Source organism: Malaclemys terrapin, chromosome 9, assembly GCF_027887155.1.
Source record: "Malaclemys terrapin pileata isolate rMalTer1 chromosome 9, rMalTer1.hap1, whole genome shotgun sequence".
NCBI classification, from domain to species: domain Eukaryota; kingdom Metazoa; phylum Chordata; order Testudines; family Emydidae; genus Malaclemys; species Malaclemys terrapin.
The window spans coordinates 41,891,358-41,904,573 of NC_071513.1; the positions used below are offsets into that span (position 1 = coordinate 41,891,358).

General features: G+C 43.9%; 1 protein-coding gene across 2 annotated transcripts in view; it reads right to left on the reverse strand.

Moving 5' to 3' along the window:
• Positions 1-11,771: 11,771 nt before the first annotated feature.
• Positions 11,772-13,216, reverse strand: part of LOC128843149 (H(+)/Cl(-) exchange transporter 5) — a 103,740-nt gene continuing 102,295 nt past the window's right edge. For both annotated transcript variants that reach the window (XM_054039728.1, XM_054039729.1), the window contains one exon: positions 11,772-12,979. In XM_054039728.1, coding sequence (XP_053895703.1) covers positions 12,889-12,979 — 91 coding nt within the window. In that variant the 3' untranslated portion in view covers positions 11,772-12,888. The remainder of the gene's footprint in view (positions 12,980-13,216) is intronic.

Sequence of the window (13,216 nt, forward strand, 5' to 3'; positions counted from 1 at the left end):
TGGGTGGGGAGCCCCACTACGCTGTCCCTGCCCTACATATCCCCAGCCTGGGGCTCTCCATAAATCTATGGTCACGCCCCAGCTCTGCTGTCATTGGCTCATCAACTGCCAAGTCTCCCCTGTGTCTGGGGTTCACATTGGTGTTTGGTGGAACAGCATGGCAGGGTCAGTGGTGCTGTGCTAAGAGGCCTGGGCACCCCAGGGTAAAACAAAGCATCAAACATCGTTAGGGCCATTTCCAGACTTCTCATCAGTTTCAGGCGCTGATATCCAGCTGCCAGTCAGGAGATTGGTAACCATACAAACCCCTGGAACAGAGAAATTCTGTGTCAACCCACCACTGACTCTGAATGTCAGCCACACACGGCCTTTCTTGGCTCCAGACAATGAACCCCAGCTGGGAACCAGCTGGCTCTGTTCCCAACACAGGAAACACATTTTATTCCAATCAGAGCTCTACTGGCGAGAAAGGAAGTACAAAAGCTTGGAAGTCTCGGAATAAAAAAAAAATCAGCAGTGAAAGAAAAGACAGGAATGCAGCTGCCTCTAGGGTGGAAGGCAGCTGCCATTTTCACCATGAACATCAATACAACGCTTTAAGAATGGAAGAAAGGAATAAGGCAGCCAATCAAATCTGCATAGGACTTTGAGGAAGCAGAACATCATCACTCAAACTAGAATTGACCAGAGCATGCAGATAACTAAGCCCTATTTTCTTATCAGAAGTACCATGAGGTCTTTTAATGATCACAAGCCGTGAGAGCTTCTGTTCTAAGTCTCACAGTGGGTTTGGCAGCAGAGTGCCCCACAGCATTGTGCCTGGGTATATGTTTAATACTGATCCTGAGAACCTGACTGCTGCTGAACCCTTCATGCCACTTCCTGTGACTTTCTCTGGAGGTCTTCCGTACATGTATAAAGCAGGACTGATTCAGAATGAATGTACATAGGCCATGTCATGGTTATGGGGAAGGCTTGGGGTTCAGATCCCAGTCCTGAGCCCTTGCTCTGAGCTAAGGTGATATGGGGATGCTGCAGAAGCAAAGCCACGGGGAGGAGAGCAGCAAAGGAATCATAACATCACTGAGCAGTCACCTCCGGGCCTGAAGCAGGAGGAACTACATTGGGCTGCCAAGGGCCTCCTATCCGGTGCTCTGTGCTTAAAGGGAAGGTGGCTGTGATACATGGCTTGGAAAAGGAGAGGGTGCATGTATATAAAGAAGGAATAAACAGCAGTGCCAGAAGGATCTGGGAGCTGTGCTATGGGAATGAATGACTCCCAGGAAATATTACTAGGTGCAGGTCATTTGCTTACACTGGATCCCTGCATTCAGCAAACTCCAACCAAGTCCTCACCTGCATCCATGATCCCAGCATCGAGCCTGTGCTGCAAAAGTTCAACCCTGGAGCAGGGGGGAAAGGATAGGTCTTGCCGCACAGGAAAATGAATGGGCCTATACTTCCCCTGCTCTGCCAATGAATGCTGCTGGAGGGCAGAAGCCCAGGGCTGGCACAATAGTAGGAGGAGGTTTGTAAGTGCATGGGACGATGCTGCTGAACCTAAATCTGCAACGTTTGGGTTATTATTTTATGGGGCAATGCAGAGAGGCTCCAGCGGGCTGCACGCACACACAGTCCTTGCCCCAGAGAGCCAACAAGCTACAGAATTGCAGTTGGCAGACTCCAGCCTGGATTTACATCCATGTTAACGGATTCCCTGGCTTGCTCTTGCAGCGCTGTGACATGGCTTTCCCGCATCTCCCCACACAGCCTCTCCTTAGGCGGAGCTGGATTGCCTCAGTTCTCCATCACCCTGAGTCTGCTCCTCTTCCCTGGCTGCATCAAGACTGCCCAACATGTATTACACCCTCTGCCAACCCTGCCTCCACCCATCCCCAGTGCAGCAACCCCCTAGATCCCCCTGGAACACCACATGGGTTTGTCCTCCATTCTGGCTGATTTGTTAAGCTTGGAGCATTAGTCCACAAAGCCTTTTCGTGGCTGGCAGCTGTCTTAGCTGAGTCATCCTTTCCTGAGAGCTATTCCCAGCTGCCCCCAGTATTTCACCCCTGCTATAAAACTTCCCTTTTAAATGTAAGCTCATCATCCCTATCTGCGCTCTAATACGTACCCAGGATCCTGGGCGGGGCTGTACTTGGGAGGCCAAATCTCTATAGCTGCCAGGGCTATAATGCTCTTGTTGTTTGAGCTAGCTTTGATCTAGCTACATCAAAGCTAGCTTGGGGATGTCGATGCATGCTGCAATCACGCCTCTGATTGCAGTGCAGACATCCCATGTCACAGATGGCGAAACTAAGGGTGATAATGATGTTGACCTTTGTGAAGGGCTTTGAGATCTACTGATGAAAAGTGCTAGATTATTTTGATGTAGTTTACAGTGATTTTTTTTACTACACTGAATTACAGGACACACTTGCTCTGCAATAAATCCCTACACACAGACTTGCACTGGGATAACTAAAGGTGTATATGGTTATGTTGGTTCCACTTTCCAGATAGACAAATCTTAGCTGATTGGGCTTTTCTGGATTGGCATAGCAGTGAACCAACTGACGAGCTACAGAAATGAACTGGGAATTCTGGAAGACCTGCCCTATAGCCCTTAGGAGACCTGCTCATGCACCAGACCTCCATTGCGCTAGGGATTGTTTATTTGCAAAGACTGTGCACAAAGTTCTGTTTCCGTGAACACAGTAGGAAACAAATAGAAAGCAGTTTCCTTGCTCCCAATTTCCAAGTCTGCCCCTTCAGCCACTCCTGTGTCCTCAGGAGCTCTCTTGGTGCTCTCTCCCAGGACCATGCTCACAACTGCTTCTTTCACACACAGAGCTTGCCAAACAATTCCTTAGCTCCTGTGTTTGAAGCCAGTCTCAGGGAATTCCCTCAATCTCCCTGGCTTAGTTCTTGCCCAGGCTTTACCCTGCATCCCCAAACCTTGGGCAGTGACTTCTTTTGTTTCCAGTTATCACTATTTAAAATAGGCTTAGTTGCTTCTTCCATTTAGCCTGAAAGAAGGGTACTTTGCATACCCATCCGCTTTAGGTAGGTATGTGATTGTCTTTAGATCAAAGATTCACTTAATGGCAGCCACTTCCACTTTTCATTATAACCAGGTGAACTTTTTAACAATACTACCTTAAAAGCAAACTCAGACAAGTTTATACTTTCCAACACAACAGAAAGGACACCAACAGCCAAGCAGTGCCCACCCTGTTGTGGCTCATCATACATCTGACCCCCACTTGCTAAAGGTTTAACTTTCATTTCCTTCCATGCTGTATTTCTGGTTTGTTAATATAGAATACTGTTCTCTAATAAAGCTGAATGGGAATTTAAAGGGTTGCAACTTAAAACTTAGCACCAACATTAAGCTTTGTTTAAAAAGCAGCTCTGTGAGCAAGCTCATAGTTGAAGTGATATTACAGCATGGATATTATATATTCAGTATTGCCAACCCCAAGTCTTCAAAAATAATGAGTGAAGCGCCCCAAAATCATGAGATTTTTAAAATTTTAGGATTTTGTAGCCAAATTTAGATGGCCTCAGTTTCCCCATCTCTAAAATGGACATAATGATACCGATCTTCTTTGTAGAGCGCTTTGAGAGCTACAGCTGAAAAGTGCTATATACAAGCTAGTCTTATTGTCAACCATCTGGTTTTTGATTTGAGTCATGAAATTAATTGGTCACGTTTTCAGGCTTTTCACTGTAACCAAGAAACCTTTTTTATAAAGAAAGCTGAGATTGTCCCTTAACCACATGCTGAGGCTTTAAGTTAAAACATGAAATTATTGTGCGAGTTGGCAACACTTTATTCTGAATTTAAAGAAAATGTAGATAGATAACCATCTAGTTGCTGGGTCTGAATCCCAGACATCGCTGCACAGGGGAAGTGCAAATGACAGTCTAATTTCCATCCATGCTGCAATTCTGCATTTAGCCCTGGACTACACTGGGGGGGGCGAGGGGGAAGGGGGATTGATCTAAGTTACACAACCATCTGGCTGACGTACTTAGATCGACTTACCGTGGTGTCTTCACCGCGGTGAGTCGACTGCTGCTGCTCCCCCGTCCCTGTTGACTCTGTGGCGGTGGAGTACAGAAGCCAATGGGAGAGGGCTTGGGGGGGTGTCGATTTATCGCATCTAGACTAGACACGATAAATCGATCCCCACTGGAGAGATCGCTGCCGCCGATCCGGCGGATAGTGTAGACATACCCCTAGAAGATAATCCAGTTGGCTAACAAGGCTGAATGGGAATTTAAAGGGTCACAACTTAAAATTGGATCCTACCATTTAAGCTTTATTAAAAACAAAGCTTTGGTCAAGTCTCCCGTCGCCCCAATAAAAGTGACTGTTGCGTTTCTATGTATATTTAACTGAGTATTTGTTCAGTCTGAGGCACCAGCTGGAGTAGACGTTACAAGAGTTGTATACGAAAAGCAGTATCTATATGTGTTTACAGTTAGCACACACACACGTGTGCTGTGTTTTTCATGTTTGTAGGGTCAATAAGGTTGTGCACTAAAAATGATTTCCTGTCTACAGTTCTGAACAGCAGAGAAAACAGCACGGCTGGGCTTGGGAAGAGATGGGAGGCCCAGGAATAACCTGTGAATTTCATCAAACTGGGCTGGTGATAGATCCACACGCCAGCCCCTTGGTTAATTTCGAAGGTCTCTCAGAAATGGAAAGGGCTAGAAGTGTACCTTCCAGTGTGAAGTGAAAACTGAGATGAGCACGGATATCCAACAGGTTTAAACAGACATTTCTAATCTCTGCCTGAACCAGACAGATTTTACAGGCTCAGGAGTTCCTTGCAAATTATTCTGAATTCAACCACTCAGCCAACAGCATGAAGAATTCACTGGGAGCAACTGGATTGCACAAACCTGCAGTATCAGACACATTAAAATAAAAATCCTAAAACATTGTTTTTCCAAAAGCAGAAACCTCTGAGTTCTCTAATTCTGTCTCATTTTATATGCCTTGAACTTAGAAAAAACAATTCCCCAGTAGTCTGAAAGCACCCAGAAGACATTTTGGGAGAAAAGTTTTTTTTTTGTTTTGTTTTGTTTTTTTTTTTAAAAAGAGGAAACTGGGGTGAGGTTCAGTCATGGACTTTGATGAAAAAATTCAGATTAACTTTAATTCTTGTGGCCCCGTAATGTTTAACCCATTCAACAAGCACCTTTCCTTTTACTGCTGCTAATACAGTGTCTTTATCTTCATTGCATTGGGATTCTGTTGACTTTGAAATCGCTGTGTGTAAGCACATATGCAGTTCAGGCAAAGACCCTCAGCTGTCTGGCAAACTGCCATTGCAGCCGACTTGTTGTCTATCTAGAAACAAATACTCAAGCTAAAGCCTTCCCGTTTTGTGATTTTTCTAACCAATCACCACAAAAGCAAATCTTTTTAGTCCCCTTCCAAACTGAACTGGCTTAGGTCCCAAACATGAAGCTCACACAGATAAGGAGGAAATCCACATAAAAAACATGTCAACACTCCAGGAAATTTCTTGGAGCAGTGTAAATAAACCTTACCGAAAGTATTGTCCCAGTTGAGGCTGCTGAGGTTATGACTTTACCAGAGATGTTCTAGTTCTAGTTACTATTTAAAGCACCAGAGGAGAGATCTCATACAGTCACACCGTGCATGATTTGGCCCCTTCTCAAATGTATTCAATGCTAGCATATTTTCAGCTCATGACTGCTTATATTGCTTATAAAACTTTTCGTTTTCTGCTGCATTTGCCATCAACCCTGCAGTCAAGGGTGAAAAACAAAAATGTTATCTATTCCTCTGGCCAAAAGTTAATGATTAATGGCCACTGTCAGCCAAAGTGCAGTTATTGTGCAGTCTGTATCCACAGGGAGATTTAGTCATTTGGCTTAGAGATGCGTAGGATCTCATGGCCTTGCTCATGCATTCCTTCATAACTGGTAAAGGCTTGGACTGCGATAACATAATATACTGTTACTACCAGCCACATTATGGATTGGGATGGTCAGTTGCTCATAATGAGGTCACAATTTTTCCATTGGCTATAAAACTTTGCATGCTTGCCACAGGCTCAGCTATGATTTTTTTGCGAGGGAAGTTACATCGCTAAACTGCTTTAGCTCTATGTATGTATTTTATGGGCAAGATTTGTAAATGCGAGATTAGGGATTTCAGGTGCCTAACTCTAGACACTGTAAAGAGGCCTGAAACTGCCATCTGGAATCAGGCCCCTTAATAGGGGTGTCATGTTTGGCACCTAAAATTTGAGGCATCCACTTTTGAAAATCTTGAACACCCCACACATGTGGCGATAGGCAGGTAAATCACATTGACTCCTGCACCTTGCACTCTGCCCACTAACCCAGACTCCTCAGGGCTTATTTGAAACATTCTAAGCTACTGAGCAGCTTCAAACAGATGCTGTAAGTTACAGCAGCCTCCAGCATGCAGCACAAACCAGAACAGCCATAACAAGGTGTCCTAGAACTGTCCCCTCCTGCTCTGCACATGCTTCCTATGCCAGGGCCTGTGTAAAGCAGTGTATAGGGTGGAATCTCACCCTAAGAACGCCACAGAGCTCATGTTCAGGGTTCACTCTTTGGAGCATCTGACAGTGCAACCCTAGGAGGTCAATGCTCTTCTGCTTGGTGTCAGGGAAATCAGGGCAGCATGGTATTGTGTGCGCTCCTCGAGAGGCTCAACGACACCCCCGCCCTCCCCCAGTATTGGGGCAGCGAGCTCTCTGCCCCTGTTAATTTAGATGTTCACTGGCTTTTTCAGATGCAGGAATGGATTGCAGTTGATTCAGTGCTTTCACAGTACTGCAGAAGTTCGAAGTGCAAATTGCCCTTTTTATCTGGTCCCTCCTGTGAGTCTCAATCTCCCCCCTATAAACAACATCCCTTCCTTCTTCGTCTCATTTCTATGCCTATGGCTTACCCATTTCACAGGCTGCACTGCCATCTGGTGGCCAGCATCATACTTCACGTGGGCTGCTGCTGCTGGCTTTCCAAATATTTCCTGTCCCAGAGGGAGCAATAAAAAAGTAGTGCAGATAGGAGAAAACACGGGAGCAGGTTAAATCCAGCCTAGCACCTCCACTCAGAAAGGCGATCAACATCCCAACTAATTGGCCAGTGTTTCCCCTTCCAGTTCCATGGGGGAGAGATGCTGCAACCTAATATAAAGCAAGAGTCAGTTCCAGTCACTTGCTCATTGCAGCACAGGCCCTGCATGTTCCCTCCACCGCTACAAGCAGGATGACAGCCAACACCACTGAAGACTTGATTTCCTCCGTGCTGCTCCTTTCATCTACCCTCTCTCTTTCCAGTTTGATTTAATCTAGTCTGCAAAAATCCCCAATGAGAGCACATTCTAGCCTCTTCTGGAACAAAATCCACACAATCCTTATTACTTACCACCTAAAAAAATCCCCAAACCTGCTACTGTACTAGGGGAATGTCTTCAAGATGCCACACACCTGAGGCCTCCAGGGTGAGCTCTTCCAAAGGCAAGAAAAAAAACAGTTGCTGATCTTTCCCCTAAACTTTACAAACCAGAGCTCCCCAGCCTCAAAGCAGCATTCTACAACTCAGCCTTCCCTCAGCACTGCAGCTTGGTCAGTTTCCTGCCTTAGGTTTTGAGCACAGCCCTACAGAATTCCAAGACGAGGGACTTGGGTAGGAAAGCAGCGATTATTTTCATCATGCTACAATATTTCATTCAGACAAATCCAGGGCAGTATATAGGATTTCTATTGGGGTAGTGCTCAAAGTAAGGTGGACAGACACAGATGATGATAATATCCTGTCCTGAAGAGCACAGATCTAAAAAGTGCAAAACTGGAGTAGGAAGCGGCCTATAAAGTCATAGTACCCATGTTACCAAACTAGGCTATAGCCCCCATGCTAGAGAATGACATTCAAGGGACATTTCATTTGTCTTTATCCTGAGTATTGAGAATAAATATTAAGAATAAATTAACACCAGGGCCCCTATTTACAGTTTCCACTTATACAAGTCCCACACTGATAGACCTGACATGAGCACCTCTTGCCAGACTGGATCCAGGATATGTACAGAAGTAGGGCAACCACCTCCTCTTGAGTAGGCGGCATGGGTGTGGTGGGCTGGGCACCAATGTACACAAGGGTTATGAACACCCCGCAATTGGTCAATGGTGCCCTTTTTAAATGTTGCTCATCAGGATAGAATCCAGACACCTCATCCTCATTAATGGAGTATTATGTTTTCCTCACACACCAGCCCTGCGAAGCAGGGAAGCGTTCTCCGCATTGTACAGCTGGGGAATTGAGGCCTAACGCAGATTAAGGGACTTGCCTGAGATGGGAATAGAACTCCCCAATGCCCTATCCACTAGTGCATCCTTCTTACTCCTTTTAACACCAATCACAGAACACAAGACTGCTGCATTTTGCAAGAGAAATTTATTGGCAGAACTCTACCTGTATAGTTATGTGACTATATTTAAACTGGCATAACTCCCCACAATGGCCACTTTCTAGAATAAGTGTTCACCCAGGCAGATATAGTGTGTTAGTCTACAGGGTGAATTTTATCAGCACAATTATGCTGGCATATCAGTATAATTCTGCTGGTAAGTTTCACCAGGAAGAATGGCCCTAAATTAATTTTGAAATGGCTTTAGTTAAGTGAGTACAGCTTCATTGTGCAGACACGGCTCAATTCTCTTGTTGGCAATGGTTTATTCAGTGCCCTTTTAGCTGCAGCTTATCATTTAAGACAAAGTTGGTGCATAAATGGGGCTTTTAGGATGTTAATCTGTTATCTCCTTGACCATATCTGGGGCATATTTGGCAAGAGAGGAGGAGGCAACCTTTGAGAAACAGATCACTACCCATGAGACCCTGTTCTTTCATTCATAACTGCTCAGACATGATTTACAGGCACTCATCTGTTGGCAGTTACTGACACAAACTGAGGTTCCTTTTGCTGCTCCACTGTAGGCCAGAAGCTCATCTGACTGGAAAACAACTGTGTTGGAGACGAACCATCCATGTTTCAGTCATCACAGTTCATCTTGATGATATCCTGCAAAGAGATCATGTTGCCTCTCCCCATGCTGCCTTCTTCTTGCTACCTCATGAGAGAAGGACCAGAAAGTTAAGAAATTGTTTCTGCTTATTTTTTTATCTTAGAAATATAAAGTCTTTTCCTCCTTCCCTGTTTTTGGTAGTGGATTTTTGGAGGACTAGAGCTCTCTCAGCCTTCCATTAAAGGGGCACAGGGACTGCCATTTGCACAAACAACTTTTCATCCCAGTGCTTGACAGGAATGGGTGTGACAGAGGTATTAAACATTTTTAAAGTCAGCCTTGACTAAAAATGTCTTCTCTCAATTGTTAATGCTGCACTCATTTCTAGCCTCTTACCAGTTCTCCAGCCCTCACCAGAGTCCTCCCACAAAACAGGGAGATTGATAAGAAAACGCGAACACACCCTGTTTATTGGAAAAAAAAAAAATCTTTCAGGTCTTTTTACATCAGAAAGCAGAAAAAAAAGGGGGGGGCAGACTTTTCCTCTTCTTTGAAAGTCGTCTTTAAGTCCCTCCTACCACCATCTTCCTACATCATTTGCTCTGTACCATTATGATAAACCACCACCTTAGCCTTCCATCAATTTGGGACTCTAAATACCCTGACCCATGAATTTTGGGAGGAATACCAAACTTTGTGTAAGGCCAACACAACCAGATCTTTTCCACTCCTTTTGTGATGCCATAGACCGTCCTCCACCCAGCTCTATCAATAGAATGCTTATCAAGCAGGGTCTCCCAGAACTGAGGATCCACTGCAGGCTGTACCACCCACATTGGGCAACCACATCAGCCTTTAGGAACCAAAAGGAATCTACTGCATAATGCAGTGAGCAAACTTCCCCTAGGACGCCAGCTGGTGCAGTCTGCAATCCAAAGTAAACTCACCTAAGGTGGATGAAACGCTGCAAGATTCTAACAATCTGTCGGCTCACACCTTGTTCTTGTATGGATGCCAGGCAGATATTTCTTGCTGTTAAGCCCAAGAGCCCTTTAGTGCTATAAATTTTATTTAGTGAGCAGCATTTCAGCAAAACCCTTTCCTCTCCTTAACTTATCCTGGTTAGTTTTTATTACTCAACAGGTATACGCCTATGGCAGTTGGGGAAAAGAGACTCTGATGCCCATTCTCCTTGGAACATGAGCCAAGGCCGTGGTTGATACTGAACTAGCCCATTGCGATGTTCCATGCTGCTGTTTTTTCCTTCCATCTCCTCCCCGTGGCCCACAGTGTGCTTGAACAGCAGTTCCTTTTCCCACGTGACACGGGAACCCAACAGGTGAATCCATTTGAATACAACATACTGACAGGACTGGGCACTCTTACAAGCCATTTTAAACCCTCTCTAAATATGGAGGTCCAAATGATAACAGCTCTCAAAGAGACTAAATTAGGACCATGGTTGTGTGTATGTTTGAGAGCTTGAGTCTTCCACACCTAAGGAAATTACAAGAAATGTGAACTTAAAGCCATTTGTCTCTTCCTGGAATGGAAGTGTGAGAAGGGAACAAAGTTCTGTGTTAGGAATATGGCATGGGGTACACGACATGACATTTGTTCCCCGGCTGAAATAGATTTGTTTGTTTGGTGCAGGCTTGATTATAATTTAGCCAAAAATAGTTTTTCATGGTGTTCTTTACAAACACTGGGCACGTAAAGCATTAGTTTGTTGAGGAATCAGGGACAGCACTTGGAAAGCAGGACAAAACAGTTGTTTCAAGCACAAACCGAGACTCCAAGCGCAACCCATTGATAGAGCTGAGGATAACAGAATTTAAAACCTACCTGTTCTGAATTGCAAACATTTTCCACTCCTCCTGTAAAAGAGGGAACAAACAGCTCTCTCCTGCTGAACAGGAAATGCTGAAGACAAAGTCAAGGCTTTTATTTTCCACGCAGAAGATACTGAATGTGGTGATAACATTCTGGTCGGCAGACTTGACTTCTCCTATTCAATATGATTTGAGTAGCAGCTGCTGTTGTCTTGTTTGTTAGGATGCTGAAGCAGCGGTGACACCTGCCCACTGCTGGAGAGGCTTTGAAAATATTTGTTCTGTGCTTCAAACAGAAATCAGTTGATTTACACTGGAGTGAACTTTTAGTGCTCATGGAAGTCTGATTTATCCATAAAACTGGTTTATCAAAGGCAACCTAGATGGTGTAAACGTCCCACGTTGCCTCCTACTCTGAATGGACCTCGTCTAAGGATGAGGGGACTTCAGTCCCCAAGGTCCTTAGCCAAGACTGCCCCCAAAATGGCCAACTTGTGCTAAATGTAATGCCTGTTTTAATAGCCCAATAATTGCCCATCAGGAGCTAGACTAAGAACACAACTCATTTCTCATAGGCAGCTTGATAGTTGAGCTGCCAAAAGCAATGGCCAAGTATTTGGTGCACGGTCAATTTTGGCCACTTCCCTGAATTCAAATCGGTGAGTCAGAGGTGAATGGCAGCTCTGTATTCCATTGCTAATCCTTAGCCATGTCTATAAATTGATCTGGAGAGGGTGCTAAGATGAACAGGCTGGTTTCTGGTTGTATTTCTATACTTGGAAAGCATCAGTAAACGGTCAAGTGATCTCATTAATTGACACAGATTCAATTTGCTAGAATCTGGGACAAACAGAATTGGAAAGGACCATCCAGGTTATAAATTATCCTGCTGGAGTGATCAGGAAGGGTTTTTTATTGCATAGTTGGTGGTAATAAAACAGACAGCAGCTGGAGAACGTGCATAAAGTGGCAGTGTTACTCATTCCCAGAGACAGGATTCCATCCTGAGTTTGGCACAGTAAAGGGCATGGAAAAAGGGAACAGAATATGCATACATGTAAACATTATGGATCTGGGAAACTCCAATAAAATAGACATACCCTTCAACATAAGACACTGCTGATTAAGAAAGAGGTCAGTTGTGCAATATCTGTAACATGATCAGGGATCATTTGGAAGGAGTGCAGTAAAACTTGGACAATAACTCACCACTCTGTCTTAACCCTTTCATTGCTTATTAGAGAGGAGGAGAAATCCGTGGTCTTAGCCAACTAGGGGAGAGTTGCAAGAATATAACCAGTGAGCCCTTCTGCTCTCCCTTTGGGTACTTTTAACGAGCAAATCAGAGGGTAACTTAATACATTCAGAGAAGTCTAAAATGAAGCTTCACTCTGATTAGAAGCAGAGCTTCCAAAACAAGTCCTCATTTAGCTGGACACTGCATGCAGGAATATGTAGATTTACCTTGGGTTCAAATACAGAACTCAAAAAGCCCCCTTAACATTTTGCTGATTGCTTTTAGAAACCTAAAAAAGATCAAATTTGTGTTTTCACCAAGCAGCTGTCTGGGAATTGTGGCCCTTAGTTATGATCATCTCTTTCTCAGGCATCTTAGTGCTGTGTGCAAAAGTCATCCTTCTCCTCCATGGCTTTTGAAGACTTAAAACTAGATTGTCTTTTCTTCCCCTCCCAACATTAGTTATCAAAGTTCAAATAAAATAAGGGAACAGATTTAATTCTGTAGCATTTTGCTTTTACTCCTTCATGGAATCTTTCCAATGCAACTTCACAAAAGCATTATAATAAAGTCTTTTCTTCTAAAGAGAAGATTAATTTCCACAGATTACGTAGTGCAATTGGTTATTTTGTAGAAAAAACATGATTATCTTCAGCTCCATACAGGAAAACTCTGAAGATAGCTCCAGTTTCTTAATAAAAATAGAAGAGAAAATCCCCGGTCTTTTATAAAGTTTCGTTTTTGTGTTAAACACCCAATACTTATTAGTCTGTTTTTAATTGAAGAGTATGGAATCTGGGTCTTGATTAGCCATCTGTGCAATGTGCTTTAATACATCCTTTTTGGTAATGATCCCAAGTAGTTTCCTGAAAAGTTAATTAACAGATTGTTAGCATATGAGCTCCTTTCCCTGATTTTCCTCCCACAATGACTCTACGACCCTGACTTCTCTGATGGCAATTCTAATCCATGATTATCATCAAATGTTTCCATGGCTCAGAATGCCAAGACTCTATGCAAAGTGTGGAATTTACATTTCTGATCAGACCACTGGTCAATCTGCTTTGGGTATCCTTATCTAAACAAGCAGAACTACAAATATT